The sequence below is a fragment of the Mobula hypostoma genome, chromosome 11 (genome assembly GCF_963921235.1).
Source record: "Mobula hypostoma chromosome 11, sMobHyp1.1, whole genome shotgun sequence".
NCBI classification, from domain to species: domain Eukaryota; kingdom Metazoa; phylum Chordata; class Chondrichthyes; order Myliobatiformes; family Myliobatidae; genus Mobula; species Mobula hypostoma.
Genome location: NC_086107.1, coordinates 92,033,045 through 92,055,361, shown reverse-complemented (window position 1 = coordinate 92,055,361; position 22,317 = coordinate 92,033,045). Strand labels below are relative to the sequence as shown.

At 48.1% G+C, this 22,317-nt stretch overlaps 1 protein-coding gene across 5 annotated transcripts in view; it reads left to right on the top strand.

Annotated features, from left to right (window-relative positions):
- Positions 1-21,963, top strand: part of LOC134353944 (epidermal growth factor receptor kinase substrate 8-like protein 1) — a 119,467-nt gene extending 97,504 nt beyond the window's left edge. For 3 of the 5 annotated variants that reach the window (XM_063062522.1, XM_063062520.1, XM_063062525.1), the window contains 10 exons: positions 559-633; positions 2,478-2,623; positions 4,950-5,094; positions 8,222-8,262; positions 9,061-9,154; positions 10,881-11,021; positions 11,879-11,999; positions 13,828-14,008; positions 16,029-16,161; positions 18,659-21,962. In XM_063062522.1, the coding sequence (XP_062918592.1) occupies positions 559-633; positions 2,478-2,623; positions 4,950-5,094; positions 8,222-8,262; positions 9,061-9,154; positions 10,881-11,021; positions 11,879-11,999; positions 13,828-14,008; positions 16,029-16,161; positions 18,659-18,745 (1,164 nt within the window). In that variant the 3' untranslated portion in view covers positions 18,746-21,962. Of the gene's footprint in view, positions 1-558; positions 634-2,477; positions 2,624-4,949; positions 5,095-8,221; positions 8,263-9,060; positions 9,155-10,880; positions 11,022-11,878; positions 12,000-13,827; positions 14,009-16,028; positions 16,162-18,658 lie in introns of all 5 variants that reach the window. The other 2 variants (XM_063062523.1, XM_063062524.1) reach the window with 2 other exon arrangements.
- Positions 21,964-22,317: the final 354 nt, after the last annotated feature.

Sequence of the window (22,317 nt, the reverse complement as noted above, 5' to 3'; positions counted from 1 at the left end):
GTCTCCTTCCATATCTTGCCACGAAAACCCTATGAACAACTACACTATCCATGAGGTCGCCGTGAGTCGTCGGCGACTCAGCAACAACAAAGAAAGGTCTAATGAGGTAGTGTTCGTGGGTTCATGGACCATTCAGAAATCTAATGGTGGAGGGGAAGAAGCTGTTCCTAAAACATTGAATGTGAATCTTTAGGCTCCAGTACCTCCTCCCCGATGGTAGTCCCTGATAGTGGGGGTCCTTAATAATGGATGTGGCCTTGAGATACTGCCTCTTGAAGATATCCCTGGACTGGGGAGGGTTGACCCTGTGATGGAACAGGTAGAGTTTATAAGCTTCTACAGCTTTTTCCGATCCTGTGCATTGCTGTCTCCCTATCAGATGGTGGTGCAACCAGTTAGAATGCTCTCCACCGTAGGTCTGTATCAGTCTGCTGCAGTCTTTGGTGTACAAGATAGCAGGAACAAAGAAGAAAAGGGGCCTGGGTGATGACATAAAGGGAGAGGTCAAACCGGGGAGAATCAGGTGAAGGCATTTGACTGAGGATTTCTCTTCTCCAGGCACGAGTGAGGAACCACATCATCAACCCCAGTGCGACTGAGCTCATCCACTTTCTGTTTGGACCGCTGGAAATGGTGAGTAGCGGGCCAATCTCCAGCCATTGCTTCTTTTGCGGGGCGAAGCCGATCCCCACGCGCCCTGCGCAGCGGAGCCAACCCCCACACTTCCCTCACACCCTACACGATCCTCATGCTCCCCTCGCACCCCAAACAATGGAGCTGGTCCCCATGCACCCCACATGGTGGAACAGCTCCCGCACGCCTTGTGCGTTGAAGCAGAACCACGCCCCACATCCCCTGCACGATGGAGTCAAACCGTTCCCCATCCCCCGCCTCACTGATCCATCCTGCATAAGGGCATAAGAACATAAGAAATAGGAGCAGGAGTCGGCCATCTGACCCATCGATCCCACTCCGCCATTCAATAAGGTCATGGCTGATCTGGCCTTGGACTCATCTCCACCTACCTACCGTTTCTCCATAACCCTTAATTCCCCTACTATGCAAAAATCTATCCAAACATTGGGCAGAGAATTCCACGGATTCATCACTGTCTGGGAAAAGCAGTTGCTCCTCATCTCCGTCCTAAATCTACTCCCCCGAATCTTCAGGCTATGTCCCCTAGTTCTAGTCCCACCTATCAGTGAAAACAACTTTCCTGCCTCCATCTTTCATAATTTTATATGTTTCTATAAGATGTCCTCTCATTCTTCTGAACTCCAGCGAGTACAGTCCCAGGCAACTCAATCCCTCCTCATAGTTTAACCCAGGTTCTTTTGAATAAACCTGGTGAACCTCCTCTGCACTGCCTCCAAAGCCAGTATATCCTTCCTCGTGCTGGGGGGAATGGTCACCAGCCAGTCAGACACTTAGGCCAGCAACTTTACTATCTTCCATCCCCTCCTTCCTTCACACCCCTTGGCACACTCAGCAGAAGGGTCGGCTACCAGACGATGGAGTTGGGTCCTCTGGAAGATTGGATGGTTGTGCCCAAGCTGTGGGGTCTGTATGAGGGATAAAGACAGGAGGTACCTTCCAGTCTCTGCTGCTGGGTTCATTTACTGCAGCCAGCTGCCGTAGGTATATGGCACGGACACAGACACTTCAGCCCATCGAGTCCATGCTAGCCACTAAGTACCCGTTACTTAGTCCAACACTAATCGGCATCAGGAGCAGAGCAGTGGGAACCCTGCTGTGTTCGAAAGTTCAGAGTAAATTTATTATCAAATGTGCGTATGTCACTATATACAACCCTGAGATCCATTTTCTTGTGGGCATACTCAATAAATCCTATAACCATAACAGAATCAATGAAAGACCGCACCCAACAGGGCTGACAACCGGTGTGCGAAAGACAACAGACTGTACGAATATAAAAAGAAAGAAAGAAAAAATGAAATATTTATTAATTTATTGAGATACAGTGTGGAGCGGGCCCCTTTCTGCCCTTTAAGCCGTTCCCTCACACCCCCACCCCCCCAGCAATCCTCAACTAGCATAATTACAGAACAATTTACATTGACCAATTAATCTCCCAAACAACAATAATAATAATATTATGGAACATGAACAAGGTATACATTGTCCCAATAGTAATATCTACAACTGGTATCATCCCAAAGGCTCTACACAATAGATTAAACAATGAGGCTACACAACAATATCCATGTGAGTCACAATGCAAAACACCACTAGACTAGTGCAAAGGTTGCCAGCAATTGAGAAATTAGTGTGCCTGGCTATGCCCGTACCTCAGGTTTTACCAGCTTGAGCGGAGAGAAGAAGTATAATAAATAAGCAATGAATATTGAGAATGTGAGATGAAGAGTCCTTGAAAGTGAGCTGGTAGGTTGTGGGAACAGTTCTGTGTTGGGGTGAGTGAAGCTGAGTGAAATTACTTTGCCCTGATCCTGTTGCAGATGGTACAGGCCACGGGTCTGGACATTGCCAAGTCAGTGGCTACCCCGTTCCTGACCAACGATGCGGTCCATCTTCTGGGCGTCACACTGACCGAAGCAGAGAAGATGCAGTGGCATTCACTGGGCGAGTACTGGACAAAGCCAAGGTAGGAAGCACAAGGGATGGTCCCAGGGGCTCATTGCTGGTCCCTGTATGCCAAGGTACAGAGGCACAAGAAGTTTTCAAGAACAGGATAAAACCTGAGGCTGAAATTGAAGGATTAAAGAGGCCAGCAGCAGTCAAATGAACATCCAAGATCATTCTTAACCTTTCTCAAAGGTGGCTTATTCAGTGATTACAGGACCACGTTCGTACAATTTAACAGTATGTCACAATACACAGTGTGGTCACTTAGTATTAGAGAATGAGGGGATGTATCCTGTGTGGTCACTCGGTGCGGAGTGTGAGGGATGTATCCAGTGTGGTCACTCACTGGCAAAAAGTTCTTCATCTCACACTCTAAATGAACCTGGTGGGGTGACCATCGTTCGTGGCTTTGCATGAGACATCTCTCTCTCCGAGGACTTCCCAAATCAGGAGAAAGTATAAAGCTCGTGACGAGTTTCCCATATTCCCCACCACCGATGCCATCCCCAAGTAGGAAAGATCCGAGCAGCCCAGGAAATCCTGCTCCTGAATTTCTCCATGGTCCAGGGCTCCTGAAAAATGAGCGGAATCTACCAGGGGTACTTTGTTAGTTTTGATTCAGTTATTGCGCGCCCCCAGTGGCTCTGACCCTCTGGGTCGTCCCAGGACATTTCAGGATGAACCATAGTGGACCTGGAGTCTAGACTGGGGTAAGATTGGGGTATTCATAAACCAATGGGTGTTTATGTCAATCTGTCAATCCCAAGGTCATCTTTACAGAAATTATTAATCTGAATTTAAATTCCACAACTGCTGTGGTGGGAGTTGAACTCAAATCTCTGGACCCTTAGTCTGGATCTCAGGATGAACCACTCAATGAGTCATCTGGAGATGGTAACCAAGGGCTGGGATCTCAGCAGGAATAGAACCAGAGGGGAGGGGGAAAAGGTGATTACAGGGTTGATGGGGGCATCCAGAGGGAAAGGGGAGGGAAGGAGGACAGATTCAGAGAGCCTCAATGAACCAAATGGCCACGTTAGCCCATCAAACGTGGTACAGTCTTCCCTTCTGATCTGTGGGTTGGGCTGGGGCTTGACAGGGACCACTTACCCCCCGTCCCATGGGTATGCATGCACTGGGAATGCAGGCAGCCTGGGGAAGACTGGCAGAGAGGCTGGACTTGCTCACCCGTCCACTCCTGTCAGTGGGAGGCACTGGCCTCTTGGCCAGGAGCAACTGACAGCCTCATTTGGCCACGAGTTACCCACTCTTCTGGGGGAGGGGTGAGTGGGTGACAGAGGCTCGGGCTGGATTTCCTTATCTGGTGAGGTACCAGGGCTGGTGGAGGGAACTTGAACACAAGATCAGTCAGTCAGTCAGTGGGTCCCGTCCCAAATCCGGGTACAGCCTCTCCTCCAGTTTGGTCTCGCTGGCTGCCTTGGCACTGCCCGCTGCCGCCCCCACCGAACTCGAGCCCGAGCCCAGTTGCGGCCACTTCTTCGAGCTCGGCCCTTCCTTAGGCGGAGGCCTTGGGCAGGTCCAGGCACACGGTGCAGCACCCAAGTTCATCACGTCTCTTCTAACTAGGTGCATAGCATACGATTCGTAGATATGTGGTGAGGCTTTAATCTCTTCTACAGAAGATGGCCGTTGGCTCACAAGGTGCTCATCTGCCCTTTGTCAGGTCTTGTTTTTTATTTCAGTCCTGCTGAGTGTCCTCTCACCCTCCTCACCAATCTAGTCCGGTGGGGGAACCAGCCCAAGTCGCCGACCACTCGACCACGGCCCCTGGCTGAGCGCTGGGTGCCCACCCTCCACCGAATCTCTCCGATCGTCCGGCGTCCGATTGAAAACCATGGTTGAGCGGCTGGGGACCAAAACGGAAATCAGACCAAAGCCAAGATACCCGCTGCTAAAGATTAAAAAATTAAGATAGAAGACTATAGATTGTCTTTATTTGTTAAATATACCTCAAAAGATTGAAACATACAGTGAAATGTTGCTTGAATGACCAACACAGTCTGAGACCGTTCTGGGGGCAGCCCACACGTGGTGCCATGTTTCTCGTGCCAACAACTTCCTAACCCTAACCCGTATGTCTTTGGAATGTGGGAGAAAACCGGGGACCCAGTGGAACCCCACCTAGTCCGAGAAAATGTACAAATTCCTTTCAGATGGCAGTAGGAAATGAACCCCTGTTGCTGGCGTTGTAAAGTGATACACTACTGTTTTGCCTTCGCTGGGGATGAGACAGCGGAATGTCCTACACCTCCTGGACTTGGTGTAGCTCAGCCTACTGCCCACCGTGCGAATCTGATCACACCATCTGTCCTCCTCTTCCACAGGCTGGAGTGGCCCCCCGAGCACTGGGGAAGCCCCTACAACATCCGGTTCCAGTCGGGCTGGACCCCCGATGACCTCGACCCAAACGGGGTCCCGTGGGAGGATCCCGTGGAGTTGCAGCATAAGCACGAGCTTCTCCGCATGCAGGTACAGAAGGGGCATCAGTTCCTAGTGGCCCAGTCCCCAGGGCTCCCAGTATCTGTCATGGGTGCTGGTCCTCAGCTCTTGGTCCCTGGAGAAGTGAGATGGGTTGGGAGGGGGTGGTGTTGGTTTACATCCCAGGATTGGGCTTCCTATGGTTCTCCCTGTACCCTCCTTTGTAACACCATTAGGTGTGTTGGCTTAGGGGGCAGAATTGTCATTTTTCTAGTATTTTTCTTGTAGTTTAGATTTCCTATGCTTATAATTTTTATATAGTTACCTATATATGTGTAATTATTCAGTAAATTTCTGAAGAATAGCTTTTATTTGTCACATGTCACATATTCACAAATTTCACATCATAGCAGACAGTAATAATATATCTGATTCTGATTGGTTATATTGTTGGTGATTGTGGGCTGCCATTCCATTGCTGCCCTCTAGGTGGCGGTACTGAGTACCCAATGCCTGACTTTGAGCTCAGTGCCACCACCTGGTGGGGTAAATGGTAGTGCAGTTCAAACAACAGGAATTCTGCGGATACTGGAAATTCAAGCAACACACATAAAAGTTGCTGGTGAACGCAGCAGACCAGGCAGCATCTATAGGAAGAGGTACAGTCGACGTTTCAGGCCGAGACCCTTCGTCAGGACTAACTGAAGGAAGAGTGAGTAAGGGATTTGAAAGTTGGAGGGGGAGGGGGAGATCCAAAATGATAGGAGAAGACAGGAGGGGGAGGGATGGAGCCAAGAGCTGGACAGGTGATAGGCAAAGGGGATATGAGAGGATCATGGGACAGGAGGCCTAGGGAGAAGGAAAGGGGGAGGGGGGAAAACCTAGAGGATGGGCAAGGGGTATAGTGAGAGGGATAGAGGGAGAAAAAAGAGAGAGAGAGAGAAAGAATGTGCATATATAAATAACGGATGGGGTACGTGGGGGAGGTGGGGCATTAGCGGAAGTTTGAGAAGTCAATGTTCATGCCATCAGGTTGGAGGCTACCCAGACGGAATATAAGGTGTTGTTCCTCCAACCTGAGTGTGGCTTCATCTTTACAGTAGAGGAGGCTGTGGATAGACATGTCAGAATGGGAATGGGACGTGGAATTAAAATGTGTGGCCACTGGGAGATCCTGCTTTCTCTGGCGGACAGAGCGTAGGTGTAAGCGAAACGATAAACAATAACCAATGTGCAAAAGAAGGCAATCTGTGCAAAAAAAAGATAATATTGAGAACAGGAGTTGTAAGACTCCTTGAAAGTGAATGTGTAGATTTTAGAATCAGTTCAGAGTGAAGTTATCCACGGGGGTTAAGGTACCAAGGTATAGGAGGTAGGCTTCAGAGCATCCTTTCGGATGGTAGTAGGAAGAAGAGAGCATGGCCTGGATTGTGGAAGGTCTTTGATGATGGACGCTGCTTTCTTGTGGATGTGTTCAATGATGGAGGGGGCTTTCCCTGTGATGGACTGGGCTGTATCCACCATTTTCAGCAGATATTTCTGTTCCTGGGCATTGGTGAGACATCTCCCCTTCTCCACAGTAACCAGCACAGGGTAACATCTTACAAGCAGAGGAGCTAGAGTACAATCCATTGGAATTTACAACCAGATACCAGAGAAATCTGAAATAAAAACAGAAAGCACTGGAAATACTCGCTGGTCAGGCAGCATCTGCAGAGAGAGAAGCACCGCCAATGTTTCAGGTTGATGATGGAGAGGGTGCAGAGTGTGATACCTGAAACATGGCAGCATAGGAAATGGGGAAGGATGAAGACTGGAGCCCTTTCACCTGAGGCAAAAACGAAAGGGAGCTACTCCAGTCAAAGCCCAGAGATGCTTTCAAAAGTCTCTAAAATGCTGTAAATAACTTTTAAAAAATAGACAAAAATTGAGAAACTGCATCAGAATCACATTTATTATTACTGATATATGATGTAAAGTGTGTTCTTTTGTGGCAGCAGTACATTGCAAGGACATGAAAATCTTTAAATTACAAAAATAATTAGTGTATAAAAATGAATGAATATCGTATAAAAAGAACTGATAATGTACTGTTCATTCATTCATGAGATTCATAAATCTGATGATGGAGGGAAAAAACTGTTCCTAAAACATTGAGCGTAGGTCTTCGGGCTCCTGTCTTCCTCCCTGATGTTGGTAAGGAGAATGCATCTCCTGGAAGGTGAGGGCCTTTCATGGAGGGTGTTGCTATCAAGAGATGATTTAAGATCATATCACATCAATAACAGAGGCCACTGGACGGATATTTTACCGTAAGAGACCCTGAGAAAGAGGAGCAGAATTAGGCCATTTGGCCCATCGAGCCTGCTGCACTCCAACATGGCTGACCCATTTTCTCCCTGAACCCTGTTCTCCTGCCTTCTCCCTATAACCTTTCATGCCCCGACTAATCAAGAACTTATCAACCCCCGTGTTAAATACTCCCAGTGACCTGGCCTCCACAGCAGCATGTAGCAATGAATTCCACAGATTCACCACCCTCTGGCTAACAGAATTCTTCCTCACCTCTATAAAAGGGCATCCCTCAACTCTGAGGCTGTGCCCTCTGGACCTAGACTCCCCCACTAAAGGAAGCATCCTCTCCAAATCCATTTCCTCTAGGACTTCCAATATTCGATAGGTTTCAGTGAGATCTCTGTTCATTCTTCTCCGCAGGTTGGACAGCCCTGTTTGAGTGAATGGGGTCTGGCTCCTTTTTTTTCCAGAGATACAGCAGAGTAACAGGCCTTTGCAGCCCACTGAGCCCACACCCTCCCATGTGACCAATTAACCTACATGTCTTTGGAACTGGAGCACCCAGAGGAAACCCATGTGGAGAGAACATACAAACTCCGCACAGAAAACAGAAAATTGAACCCAGGTCGCTGGACACTAATAACATAACACTAAATGTTATGCTATTGTGCCTTCCTTGGGTTGTAGATGCTGGCCGAGGATTCCCAGGTGGAGCAGAGACACTGGTAGCATCTCAGACGCAGTCCCTTTGCACCTATGAGGACTCTGTCCTGTCTCGGCAGGGAGCAGCCAAACATCAGAGGTTCCCTGAGGTTGTCAGCCATACTCACCTTGAGTCGCACCTTAACCTGTGTCTGACAGACTTGTCTCTCTTGTTTTCCAGCAATCCGGCCCTCAGACCGTCCCCGTTAAACAGACCAATGGGTAAGTGCCCTTCCAGACTAGGTATATCAACGAGTTGCTCCTCTCCACGAATGTCTTTAGTAGCCCGATATTCATCTCCTTACTGGAGCAGCAGAAGACTCCAGTCTCCATATAACTTCAACATTCTGCAGAACCTATCTCCCTTACTCTCCAGATGTTGAGTAACTTCTATCACCTGGTATCTCCACACTCTTCACAACCTATTGACCCTCCCCAGATGTTGAGTAATGTCTATCCCCTGGTATCTCCACACTCTTCGGATCCACTGACCCTCCCCAGATGTTGAGTAATGTCTATCTCCTGGTATCTCCACACTCTTCAGACCCACTGACCCTCCCCAGATGTTGAGTAACTTCTATCTCCTGGTATCTCCACACTCTTCAGACCCACTGACCCTCCCCAGATGTTGAGTAATGTCTATCTCTTTGTGTCCCCACAACCTTCATGACCAATTGATCCCCTCGGATGTGGAGTAACTCCTATTGTCTGGTGCCCCCACAGCCTTTAGAACCCATTGACTCTCCCAAGATGCTCTCTCCCATCTCCTGGTATCTCCTCCAGATGTGGGGGACTCCCTCCCCAGTGACAAGATTGACCCCATTGTGCAGAATTCTGCAGTTTTCACACCAAGATGTCACGCCCCAGTTTGGGAAGTTGAAGTGTGCAGTGTAACCCTACCCCCGGTACATGCAACTCACTGCACAGTCCCAAATGAACGGTCCAACAGCCACCACCCCTCCCTGGTGTCAGGTGAGTTCCTCATATACCTGCTAATGATGGCCTACCTCCATCCCTCAGGACCCACGAGGCTCCAGCGAAGATGAGGTGTAGCTACGACTTTGTGGCTCGGAACAGCAGTGAACTCTCGGTCTTGAGCGGAGAAGTGGTGGAGGTAAGTCCCTTCTCACAATGCCCTTCAGCAGAGGAAAAGAGGCCATTCTGCCCCTTGGGGTCCGACTAGCCACTCAGCGAGATCGTACTGGTCGGCAACTCAAGCCAGCTCCATCCCCTAACCCAACCCAGAGTCTTGTAGGTCTTTGGGGAAGAGGTCTTGTTTCCCTTAGCCCTTCACAGGAGGGATGGCTCCCAAATTTCACAGCCGGTGACCTGGCTGAGAGCCACTCTTGCCTCCATGTACCCCTTTATTTACCCCTGGGGCATCGCTGACAAGGTCGAGCATAGGAGGATGCGGGGAGACATAGACAGTAGAGATGGTCGGAGTCTTTCTGCCTGGGTAGGGTAATTTAGAGCTACAGAGCAGAGCTCTAAGATAAAAGGGGAGACTTTTAAAAGGGATCCAAGGGGGACATTTCTTACACAAAGGTTGTATAAGCGTCATAGGATGTCATTCCTGCCTGTGGCCATCAAACTTTACAACTCCTCCCTTGGAGGGTCAGACACCCTGAGCCAATAGGCTGGTCCTGGACTTATTTCCTGGCATAATTTACATATTATTATTTAATTATTTATGGTTTTATATTGCTATATTTATACTCCGTTGTTGGTTGGTGCAACTGCAACGAAACCAAATTTCCCTCGGGATCAATAAAGTATGACTATGACTATGGAACAAGCAGTCGGAAGAGGTGTAGCGACAGATTTAAAAGATAACACACACAAATTGCTGGAAGAACTCAGCAGGTCAGGCAATGGAGGGGAATAAGCAGTGGATGTTTTGGGCCGAGACCCTACATCAGGACAGGGGAGGAAGGGGAGTCTAGAACCAGAGGGCACGGCCTCGGAATAGAGGGATGTCCCTTTAGAACGGAGATGAGGAGGAATTTCTTTAGACTGAGGGTGGTGAATCTGTGGAAGTGGATGCCACAAGTGGCTGTGGAGTCCAGGTTGTTGGGTGTGTTTAAGACAGATGCTGATAGGTTCTTGATTAGTCAGGGTGTGAAGGGGTATGGGCAGAAAGCAGGGAAATGAGGTTGAGAGGGAAATGGATCAGACATGAAGAAATGGCGGAGCAGACTCTGTGGGCCAAATGGCCTAATTCTGTTCCTAGGTCTTGTGGTCTTATGGGACAGAAGCCAGAATAAGTAGGTGGGAGGAGGGGAAGGAGAGTACAAGCTGGCAAGTGATAGGTGAGACCAAGTGAGGGGGATGATGTAAGAAGCCGGGAGGTGATGGGTGGAAGAAGTAAGGAGCTGAGGAGGCAGGAATCTGATCGAACAGGAGAGTGGGAGAAAGGGAATGAGGAGGGGCACCAGACGGAGGTGATGGGCATGGGAGGAGAGAAGGAGTGAGAATGGGGGATGGAAAAAGAGTAAAGGGGGAACGGTGAATGAATGAAATAAAACTGAAACAAGCGATCAGGCTGTCAGAACACTTCTGTTGGTGGAAGCTTGCAATGCACAGAGCTTCCACCTTCTCCCTTCAACGCCACACCGGCTACACTTCAGTCTATGTTGTGCTGTGTGCTGGTCTCCGCAGGTCTGTGACCTCCAGCCAGATGTGGTGGAGGTCACCAATCAGACAGAGGACAGAAGATCGTGTCTGGGATGGGGTTCACTAACGGTTCACTAACACACTCTGCGGGCAACCCGCTGTTTGGCCATTGACTATGGGAACTGATGGTGGTATCTCACTGTGCTTGGCTTGTCTGCTCTCTCCAGGTGCTGGACGATTCCAAACGGTGGTGGAAGGTGATGAACCAGAGTGGCCAAATCGGATACATCCCCTTCAACATTTTGGAGCCTGTCCCCGCTCAGGACACGGTAGATAACTCCAGCCTATATGCACAGATAATCCCCAAGGTAAATCTAGCCAGTATTCACAGGTCGTCCCCAAGGTAAATCCAGCTTCTAATCACAGGTAATGCCCAAAGTAAATCCAGCCAGAATGCATAGGTAGTCGCCAACGTAAATCCAGTTTTGTCTGCCCAGGTTGTCACCAAGGTAAATCCAGTTTTGTCTGCACAGGTCGTCCCCAAGGTAAATCCAGCCTGGGTGCACACTCCACATGTAACTCTGTAGGTAACTCCTCCTATATACACAGGTAGCCCCCAGGTTAACTCTCCCCATGCTGTCCAACCCCAACCCACATCCTACTCAGGAAAACACCCAGTGGCAAGTAATTCCTTGGTGCCTGTTCCTGGAGCCCTGGTTTTGAAATTGGTTGTCTATCATCACAAACCGAGATGCAGTGAAAAGCTTTTGTTCGTGTGCAACCCAGACACGCCATTTCATATATCAGAACAAGAAGGGTGTTCATGGACAGAGCCCGTGGAGGGGGCAGCTGCCCATGGAGGGGAGGGATCTCTGAGGAGGGGAGGGGTGTCAATGGCGGGGGTTGGGTGTCCATGGAGACAATGGAGATTTTTGTTTTGGATTCCACTGTGTTCCCAAAATCCACGAAGACCTTTTTGTGTCCTTAAATCTTTATTCTCCACTACATTGCACTCAAGTCTGCCTAGCGCAAGTACTCAAAATGGGAGCAGTAGTAGGCCATTCAGCCCCTCAAGCCTGTCCCACCATTTGATACGATCGCACCTGACTAGCTGCAGGGTGTGGGGAGAGTGGTCAGTAAGTGGGTGGCGGTCAGCTTGGACTCGATGGGCCAAAAGGCCTCTTTCTCCGTCGGATGAGCCTAACGTTCACCGCGTGTTTTACAGGGCAGCCGACATAAAGATAAGGTCACCCCCCCTCCGACACTCCAGAAGAAGGTGATGCCACCCAACAGCACTCCAGCGTCCTGGGACCACGAGACTGGCGGGGTGACACAGAAAGAGAAAGGTGAGCCTGACCCCATGGGGTTGAGGAGAGGGGTCTTTCTGCCCCCAACACCAAGTGTAGTACCGCACTGATTAGGGGCGAACTGGAACTCACTGGATGTTTTTGTTTCTCGCACCATTCTCGGTAAACTCTAGAGACTGTTGTGCATGAAAAAGCCAGGAGATTATGCTACTAGGGGACCCTCCGATTGAATTGGAACAGCGGGGTAGAAGCTGCCATTGAACCTGGTGGGACATGCTTTCAGGCTTTTGTATGTTGTGCTCGATGGCAGGGTTTGGGACAGGGCAGGGGAGAAGCAGGTGGGACAGTCATGATTGGGACTTTGTAATTTTCTAAGAGGATAGGGGAGTGAGTGAACGGCCAGTCCAGGCTGTGTGAATCAAAATCAGGTTTATTGTCACTGGCACATGTAGTAAAGTTCATTGTTTTAGGACCCTGGTCAGTCCCCACTTGGAGTACTGTGCTCATTTCTGGTCGCCTCACTACAGGAAGGACGTGGAAACCATAGAAAGGGTGCAGAGGAGATTTACGAGGATGTTGCCTGGATTGGCAAGCATGCCTTATGCGAATAGGTTGAGTGAACTTGGCCTTTTCTCCTTGGAGCAACGAAGGATGAGAGGTGACGTGATAGAGGTGTATAAGATAATGAGAGGCATTGATCTTGTGGATAGTCAGAGGCTTTTTCCCAGGCTGAAATGGCTAGCATGAGAGGGCGTAGTTTTAAGGTGCTTGGAAGCAGGCACAGAGGAGATATCAGGGGTAAGTTTTTTACTCAGAGTGTGGTGAGTGCATGGAATGGGCTGCCGGCGACGGTGGTGGAGGTGGGAACTATAGGGTCTTTTAAGAGACTCCTGGACAGGTACATGGAACTCAGAAAAATAGAGGGCTACGGGTAACCCGAGGTAATTTCTAAAGTAAGTACATGTTCGGCACAGCATTGTGGGCTGAAGGGCCTGTGTTGTGCTGTAGGTTTTCTATGTTTTGTGGTAGCAGTACAGTGCAAGACAAATATACTATAAATTACAATTAGAGTTTTATATATAAAAAACATTAAGTAGTGTAAAAAGACAGTAAAAAATTGTGAGGTAGTGTTTGTGGCTTTATTGTTCATTCGGAAATCTGCTGGCAGAGGGGAAGGAGCTGTTCTGGAAGTGTTAAGTGTGTGTCTTCAGGCTCCTCTACCCTTTCCTGATGGTGGTGGTGAGAAGAGGGCATGTCCTAGGTGGTGAGGGTCCTTATGGGTGGATGCCACCTTCTTGAGACATCGTCTTTTGGCTGGCCCAAGATGGAGCTGGTTGGATCTGCAACCCTCTGATCCTGGGTGGGTGGCCCCCTCTCTACCAGATGTACAATCCCATACCAGAACGGGTGAACACCTGAGGAACGGGGAGAAGCGTGAGGCCATGCACTTCGGTCGGGGGAATCAGACAGGGGGTCACTGTCTGAATGAGGAGAGACTGTGAGTGAGTGAAGTTCAGGTGGGCTCGAGGTGTTCTAGTGACGAGTCGCAGAATTGGGCAAAATGGCTTCACAAGTGGTTCACACAGATGGCCTTTATTGCAGAGGGAGTTGGGTTTAAGAATAAAGATTTTTTTTTGTCCCAGCTGCAGAGGGCAGTGATGAAGCTACACCACTGAACACAGTTCTTAGCTAAAAGAAACCAGATAGGAAAATATTGGAGGCAGTCCAGAGGAGTTTCACCAGGTGTGAAAGGCTGGAGTCTGCTGGATGCTGTGTCCTACATCGACCAGGCTCACCTTCCCCTGTGGGCCAGCTGGCCTCCACCGTCAGAAATGCTCCCTAACCGCACCGTGTGTTACTTCCTCAGAGCGTCACTCGCAGATTAACGTCATGAATGAAGAGCTCCTGCTGAGAATAGCGAATGGGCGCACGTCGCAACCCAAGAGCTTCCACGTACAGAAGACGCTCGACACCTCTGTACCCCTGCATTACAGTTCCTCTCCAAGTGAAGTCAGGACTTGGCTGGAGGCCAAAGGCTTTAACCAGATGTGAGTAGGAGCAGTGGGGAGGGGTTGGTGTCCAGAACGCCAGGGTTATCTCTGGGAGTGAAAGCCTCTCCTCAGCACTCTTACCATAAGGCATAGGAGCAGAATTAGGCCATTCAACTCATCGAATCTCCTCAACCATTCCATCATGGCTGATTTATTATCCCTCTCATCCCCATTCTCCTGCCTTCTTCCTTTAATCTTTGGTGTCCTTACTAATCAAGAACCTATCAACCTCCACTTTAAATATACCCAATGACTTGGCCTCCACAGCCATCTGTGGCAATGAATTCCACAGATTCACCACCTCCTGGCTAAAGAAATTTCTCCTCATTTCTGTTCTAGGGGGATGTCCTTGTATTCTGAGGCTGTGCTTCCTGATCCTAGATACACCCACTATAGGAAACATCCTCTCCATGTCCACTTTGTCTAGACCAGGAGCCTACAACCTAGGGTCTCTTGCTTAATGGTATTGGTCCATGGCATCAAAAAGGTTGGGAACCCCTGATCTAGGCCTTCCATTATTTGGCAAAATTCAATGAGATACCTCCTCATTCCTCTAAACTCCAGTGAGTACAGGCCGAGAGACATCAAATGCTCCTCTTATGTTATCCAGTAGATTATTTCAGGAATAGCTTCAGTCAGTCACTGTGAACAAATAGGTTTGCTTCAAGAGCCTTCCATTGGGTAAGTGAGGAGCCTGGAACAATTGACATGTCAGGCAGCCAATAGTGAGAGAGAGGGGTGGGGCAATTGGAGGAAGCTGGTCATGTGATGAAGCTTCTTCTGCAGAAGGGAGCTCATAGTTGACAATGGGGGATAATAAGACCTTCTGTCACAGCCTCACTAACTCCACCCAGCACGGTGGCACGGCGGGTAGAGCCGCTGCCTCACAGCTCCGGAGACCTGGGTTCGATCCTGACCTCCGGCACTGTCTGTGTGGAGTTTGCACGTTCGCCACAATGACCATGTGGGTTTCCCTGGATTTCCTATTCTCGTTTTCCCCTGCGTCCAATTGGTAGGCTGCTGTAAATTACCCCTGGTGTGGGCAAGAAGTCAAAAGAGCCGAAAAAAAAGGGAGTGAGATGCCTGAGGGGAGGAATGGGGTTGCTCTGAGCTGATATCAATCCAATGGGCCGAATGGACAGTTGTGTTGTAATAATCCTCAGCTCTAGGCCCATCAGTGTCTGAACAGGCAGTGCAAGGGGCAGTAGGTTTGGTTCCTGTGTCGCTCGGGAGAAAATCCAGAGGAGGGACTTCGTCTTGAAACGTCGTCCTCCGCTCTGGGTGTCTCTGAGTCCACTCTGGATTTATTTCAGATATCCATCAAATACGGTATTTTAGCTTTCCAAGGGTAACCTGATCAATGCCCCCACCCTTTAACTCACCCGAAAACCACTGAGGCCGCGTCAGCCGCTTTTCTCCACGGCCCCTCGGCACACTTCATCCCCCTATGCACGGGCACTTTACACTTACACTCCACACCTCCTACCTTCACTGGACACAATCACTGTCCTGATACACCCTGCAGATACTTAGAAAAGTTCCTCTTGACGAGAGTCACGTTGTCACTTTATCATTTCCTGACAGAGTCACCTTGTGTACAGGCACTGCTGCATCTAGCGTCACTTTACGTACATGCAATCAGTATATAAACTAATTTTGTGTGAAACTCAGTTTCTTGCACATCGTGTTTTATAGAATTGCTTTTATATTTATATTTATTGTTTTTTATACTGCATCGAATCTGGAGTAACAATCATTTTGTTCTTTTTACACTCGTGCGGGGAAGAATGACGAGAAACAATCTTGAATCTTCATCATTGCTTTTGTACAAGAGGGTGGTTCTTACTGGGAAAGGCAGTGGGTGGGCGGGGTGGGAGTAGAGGATGTGGGAACTGTCTGATAGATGCACTGTTACTTGGGTCAAGGTGTTACCATGCCCACTGTGAAGGGGAGAACGGAGAACAGAGACCTTCGGCAGGCAGGCTGGGACGATAATGACCGACTTTCTCTCTCATAGGACGGTGAAGTCACTCGGGATCCTGACCGGAGCTCAGCTTTTCTCTCTTGAGAAGGAAGAATTGAGATCAGTGAGTCCAGAGGAAGGAGCAAGAGTCTACAGCCAGATCATGGTCCAAAAATCACTGCTTGAGGTAAAAACCCATCTCTCCTAGTTAACCAAGCACTATAAGAACGTAGAACAGTCCAGCTCTGTATAGGCCATGCAAACCATGATGCTGTGCCAAACGTTTAAAATAGAACAGTGCCAGCCTTAGACCAATAATGTTGTGCCAACCTTTTAACCTACTCTGAAGTATGAAGAGCTCCAAGAAATAGCAGAGATAGTCAGAGTGAAATAATTCATGCCTGTCTTTGCAAATGATGTAGAAAGAAGTCATTGGCCAGTACCAAATTATTGGTCAGTTGTTGGAAGCAAAAATTTGCACTAATTTTGACCACCGTTCTCCCCCTCCCAGTCTAACCCATAGTATTCCATCTCAACGTGGAAACCATAGTTAGGGTGGGCAATCAGCCCCAGCCCCTGATACTAGACCAGGGCTTCCCAACCTTTTTTATGCCACGGACCAATACTATTAAGCAAGGGGTCCATGGACCACAGGTTGGGAGCCCCTTTCTAGACCCTGCCTTTGTTTGGGGAAGGGCAGCAGATGTTCAAAGAGCCTCCAGACCTGGAGAGTAACGCTAGGACCTGCACCTCTGCTCTGCTTCAAGTCTGCTCTTGGGAAGTTATGGGAAGAGTCTGCTAGAGCAGACAAACCTTCCAGACCCTATTGCTTCATAGAACATAGAACAGTACAGCACAGTACAGGTCCTTCAGCCCTCAATGCTGTGCCGACCCTCAAACCCTGCCTCCCATATAAACCCCCACCTTAAATTCCTCCATATACCTGTCTAGTAGTCTCTTAAACTTCACTAGTGTATCTGCCTCCACCACTGACTCAGGCAGTGCATTCCACGCACCAACCACTCTCTGAGTAAAATACCTTCCTCTAATATCCCCCTTGAACTTCCCACCCCTTACCTTAAAGCCATGTCCTCTTGTATTGAGCAGTGGTGCCCTGGGGAAGAGGCGTTGGCTATCCACTCTATCTATTCCTCTTAATATCTTGTATACCTCTATCATGTCTTCTCTCCAAAGAATAAAGCCCTAGCTCCCTTAATCTCTGATCATAATCCATACTCTCTAAACCAGGCAGCATCCTGGTAAACCTCCTCTGTACCCTTTCCAATGTTTCCACATCCTTCCTATAGTGAGGCGACCAGAACTGGACACAGTACTCCAAGTGCGGCCTAACCAGAGTTTTATAGAGCTGCATCATTACCTCCCGACTCTTAAACTCTATCCCTCGACTTATGAAGGCTAACACCCCATAAGCTTTCTTAACTACCCTATCCACCTGTGAGGCAACTTTCAGAGATCTGCGGACATGTATCCCCAGATCCCTCTGCTCCTCCACACTACCTCGTCCACTGAAGTTAAATATGTTTCGGTTCCGCCGGAACGTGGGCAAGGGTTTATTGTCCAGCTCTGACCGGCCTTCTCCTTAAGGTGCTGTAGTCCTTCACCCAAAGGTGTTGCCACACTGCTGGTCAGCCGGCCCTGAAAGAATGAAAGGAGAGTGTACTCTGCTTGCCGCTCAGTTTGGAGTTGGCAGGGGTGCAGTCCTTTGCACTGAAGGATTCATTTATACTCATGGGCCTTTCACTCCCCTGCGCTTTGCAATTCAATTACTTCATAACTGATCTAACTGGAGTAAAAGGTTCTAAAGATTCATGGACCTCTGAGAGAGGAAATCCATCCTCATCTCTGCCTCCCTGGTTGTGCTCCCTGGTTCGAGATAGCCCTACAAAAGAAAATGCCCCCTCTGCACTCTGCCTCTCAGAGGCCTTCTGAACCTCCCCTGTTCTAATAAGACGTCCTACTCAACCTTTCTTTATCTATCCAGTCAACCATGCAAAGGCTCTTCAAACTCTGACAAAGTTCAAAACTCAAAGTAAATTTATTATGCATCCTTGAGATTCATTTTCTTGTGGACATTTAAACAATAGCATTTATGAAAATCTAAAAATAACAAAGACTGACAACTAATGTGCAAAATTAATAACTATAAATAATAGTAAACAACTAATGTGCAAAAGGAGACAAATCATGCAAATAATAAAAGATAAGTAATTAATCCTGAGAACGTGAGTTGTAGAGTCCTTGAAAGTGAGTCTATAGGTTGTGAAGTCAGTTCAGTGTTGAGGTGAGTGAGGTTATCCACGCTGGTTCAGGAGCCTGATGGTTGGGGGATAATAACTGTTCCAGAACCCGGCGGTGTGGGACCTAAGACCCCTGTACCTCTTGTCTGATGGTAATAGTGAGAAGAGAACAGAGCCTGCATGGTGTGGATCCTTCAGGCCGGATGTTGTTTTTACATGAGGCAGTGCTCAGTGTAAATGTGCCCAGTGGTGGGGAGAGCTTTGCCTGCGATGGACTGGGCTGTATCTACCACTTTCTGTAGACATTTCCATTCCTGGGTATTGGTGTTGCCATACCAGGCCGTGATACAACCAGTCGGGATACTCTGTTAACAAACCTATTAACAAATTCATTGACTAATGGCCATGTTGCCAAATTTCTTACAGGAAAACCGGAGTATAACAGAGCTGGAAGCCATAATGGCGAAACAGAAGAAAAAAGTGGATTCTGAAATAAAAATGTCCACTTTGTGAGCAGTGGGCCTTAAAGACTTGATTTTTCAGCCATCTCTTTGGACAGCATGATTAGACATGCAGCTGTGCCATGTTAGTTCTATAGGCCCCTTATTACCCAGCGATATTGTACATTGGACAATTACTTCCAATTCCATATTTATTGCCTTTGATAAGAAAAAGCCATTTTGGGGGATGAAATTCCATGGATTTAAAATTGACCTCAGTGGAAGTAGAAGATTGCTGCCTCTGTTTTAAAAGGAAAGGTTGAAAATTGGGGTTCTGAGGGAGGTGGAACAGCGAACAGGTTTGAACAAAAGGAACTGATATTTTTCACAGGTGCAAGTCCTGATGAAAGGTCTCGGCATGAAGTTGTCGACTGTTTATTTCCCTCCATAGATGCTGCCTTATCTGCTCAGTTCCTCCGGTGTTTTGTGCATGTTACTCTGGATTTTCTGCATCTACAGAATCTCTTGCTTTTCTGATATTTTTTTCACAAGCCTCCCTTTAGCCGAAGGACTGAGCATTGGGGCACATCGTCCTCATTTGACTGACAAGAGCCTGTAAATCTCTAACTGGAGAACCACTGGAGGAAGACAATGAGAGGGCAGCTTCTCAAACCAGGGCGAGGAGAAAGCTAGGAGAATGATTTATGTAATAGCTTTTCGATAAAATTTGGATATTTTATTCAGTTAATTGTTTGGATGCTTGCATGCTGCTTGTACAAACAACTATTGTCTGACTCTTGCCCGAAGCTTTCGGACAAGGTTGAGGTGATTTCCTGACGATCCCTGTTCTGAACAACCAAGGTGAAGAGTGTTGTGCACAGTTGTGAGTAAGGGCGGTTCACAGGAGCAGGGGCTGCCGTTACCCCCGTAACCATTACATGTGCTTAGGGTGTGGGTACATGAGAGATACCTCCTGACCAATGTGACCAATTGAGAGCTCCAGAGCAGGCCCAGGGGACCAGCCCTAATAGGTGTGCAGACCTGTCAGTAGCAAAGTCTCACCTTCCTGACCACGAAGCCCATCACTGCTCCAGCAAATCGGTGTGAACTCCCCTTCCCACCTTCCCACGCACCTCCTTCACCCATTTTGCCTGGGGTTTGACAAGGCTATGTGATTGCGTACCACATTGGCACCCTTTAGCCATGGTGGTCTACATCACCGAGGAGTACTTTACTTGGTGTTAGGAAACGTTGGTCTCTTGGCCTAGCAACAATGATGTCCCCTACTGCTTGGTGGCAGATGTGGCATAGAGTCATAGAGCACTAAAGCACAGAAACAGGCCCTTTGGCCCATCTAGTCCATGCTGAACTGCTATTCTGCTTAGCCCATCAACCCACACCTGGACCACAACCCTCCATACCTCCCCATCCACGTACTTAACCAAATTTCTCAACAATTTTGCAATCAAACCCGCTTCCCCCATTTCTGCTGGCAACCACACTCTCTCCACCTTCTGAGAGAAATTTCCCCTTAAACATAAACAAGAGAAAACCAGCAAATGCTGGAAATGCGAGCAACACACACAAAATGATGAAGGGTCTCAGCTCAAAACATCGACTGTTTACTCTTTTCCATTGATGCAGCCTGGCCTGCTGAGTTCCACCAGCATTCTGTGTGTGTTACCCCTAAACATTTCACCTTTCTCTCTTCATCCATGGCCTCTAGTTCTAGTCTCACCCAACTTCAGTGGGAAAAGTCTACTTGCATTTACCCTTTATACTCTTCAAATTTTATATTCCTCTATCAAATCATCCCTCGTTTTCCTGCGCTCCAGGAAATAGTCTTTTCGACATTGACCTATAAACTCAAGTCCTCAAGACCCGGCAACACCCTTGTAAATGTTCCCTGCACTCTTTTAGTGTTATTGACAGCTGTAAGTGACCAGATCTGGACACAATGCTCTGAATTTGACCTCACCAGCGTCTTGCACAACTTCAACACAACATCTCAACTCTTGTACTCAAAACTCCAGTTTATGAAGGCCAAAAAGCTCTCTTTACAACCCTATCTACCTGTGACACCACTCTCAAATTATTATTGATCTGTATTTCCAGATCCCTCTGACCTACCACATTCCTCAGTGCCTAGCTGTGGGTCCTTCATCCTAGACTCACCAAAACTGAACCATAAAAGGTGAGGGAGAGGGTCATCTCACCACGGAGAGCAGTTGCACCCCTACCCCCCCCCCCCATGGGAGTGGGAAATTGCCCACCATCAGACCCTCCCACGCTATGCTGCTCAATGGACACATCTGCCTGTAGGGAGGGGGCAAAGACTTTGCATCTAGGCGTAGGACATGTTCTGAACCACGGAGGTGGGCATGCACAGCACAAGGGAGGGCACGGGCAGAGTTAGGTGGGGATGTAGGAATTTAGGGATGGAAATGGAGAGAGAAAGGTAGAATTTTCCGACTGAATGGGGCGGGTCAGAAGGGGGGCCACATTCTTCACCAGCTCCCTGGTGACTGAGATACTTTGTTTACTGTATTTATTAATAAACTCATGATTACTGTCAGAATGCAATGGCGGCAGTCACTCGCTGTAAGGTGAGGTCTCTTTACTTGCTACCCTGAGGCTTTCACAACTGAAGACCAGGGTGACCATTACTGACATTAAACAGATCGCCTAAAGTTTCTCCAAATGCTGCTAATTATGTTTTCACTGTAGAGGTAGTAACGTCGATCTGGGTCATATACACTCTTCTGTGTAACGGCGTTAAGCTCCCAACCACAGAAGTGTGTTGCCTTTAACTTCACATCATTTTAATGGGTGTCCTGCAGTTCATTCACTTTCCTCCTCTGGGCGATGAAACAATATTGTAGTAATGTATATAAATCATGTAGTTATATATATTATATAAAATCAGATGTATATAGTTGTCCTCCCAGCCAGCAGGAAAATATGGGGCTTATCTTTGGACAACATTGTGATCTTTGGCAAGCTCCCTTTTGTTTAATTTCTGTAAGAAATGCATTTACAGATACATTCACGCGGCAGCTTCAAGAACGAATAAACATCCTAAAGGACAAAACACTGTTTCTGCCTCTTCATATGTTTTAGAAACTACAGATACAAGAGCGCAAATATACGCTTTGGACTAAAACCCAATCCACTGTCCGCATTCCCACTCAGTCCTCACAGTTCCTGATCTGTATCCATTGAGGCGGGATCCAGGCCCCATCTCCAATATTTTTTTTAAAGTATCAACAGTACATACGCGCAGAACCGTGCAAATATATATTATAGATAGGGCACCTAAGACTTTTGCGCAGTACTGTAGTAATTTTATGTATTACACTGTACAGCCACCACAATAAAAATCAAACTTCATGACATATGTAAGTGACGATAAACCCCATTCTGATATGGGTCTCTATTCGGGACTGAGAGTGGGAAGGGGACAGGGAGAGGAGAATTATGGTTGGGAAAAGGGGAAGGGAGAGGGGAGGGGGTGGGAAGCACCAGAGATACATTCTGTAATGATCAATAAACCAGTTGTTCAGAATCAAATGATATTGTGTGGTGTCTCAGGGCTAGGCGTGTCTGTGCCCGTGCCACCCCCTGCTCCTGGGTCTCCTTCTCTGT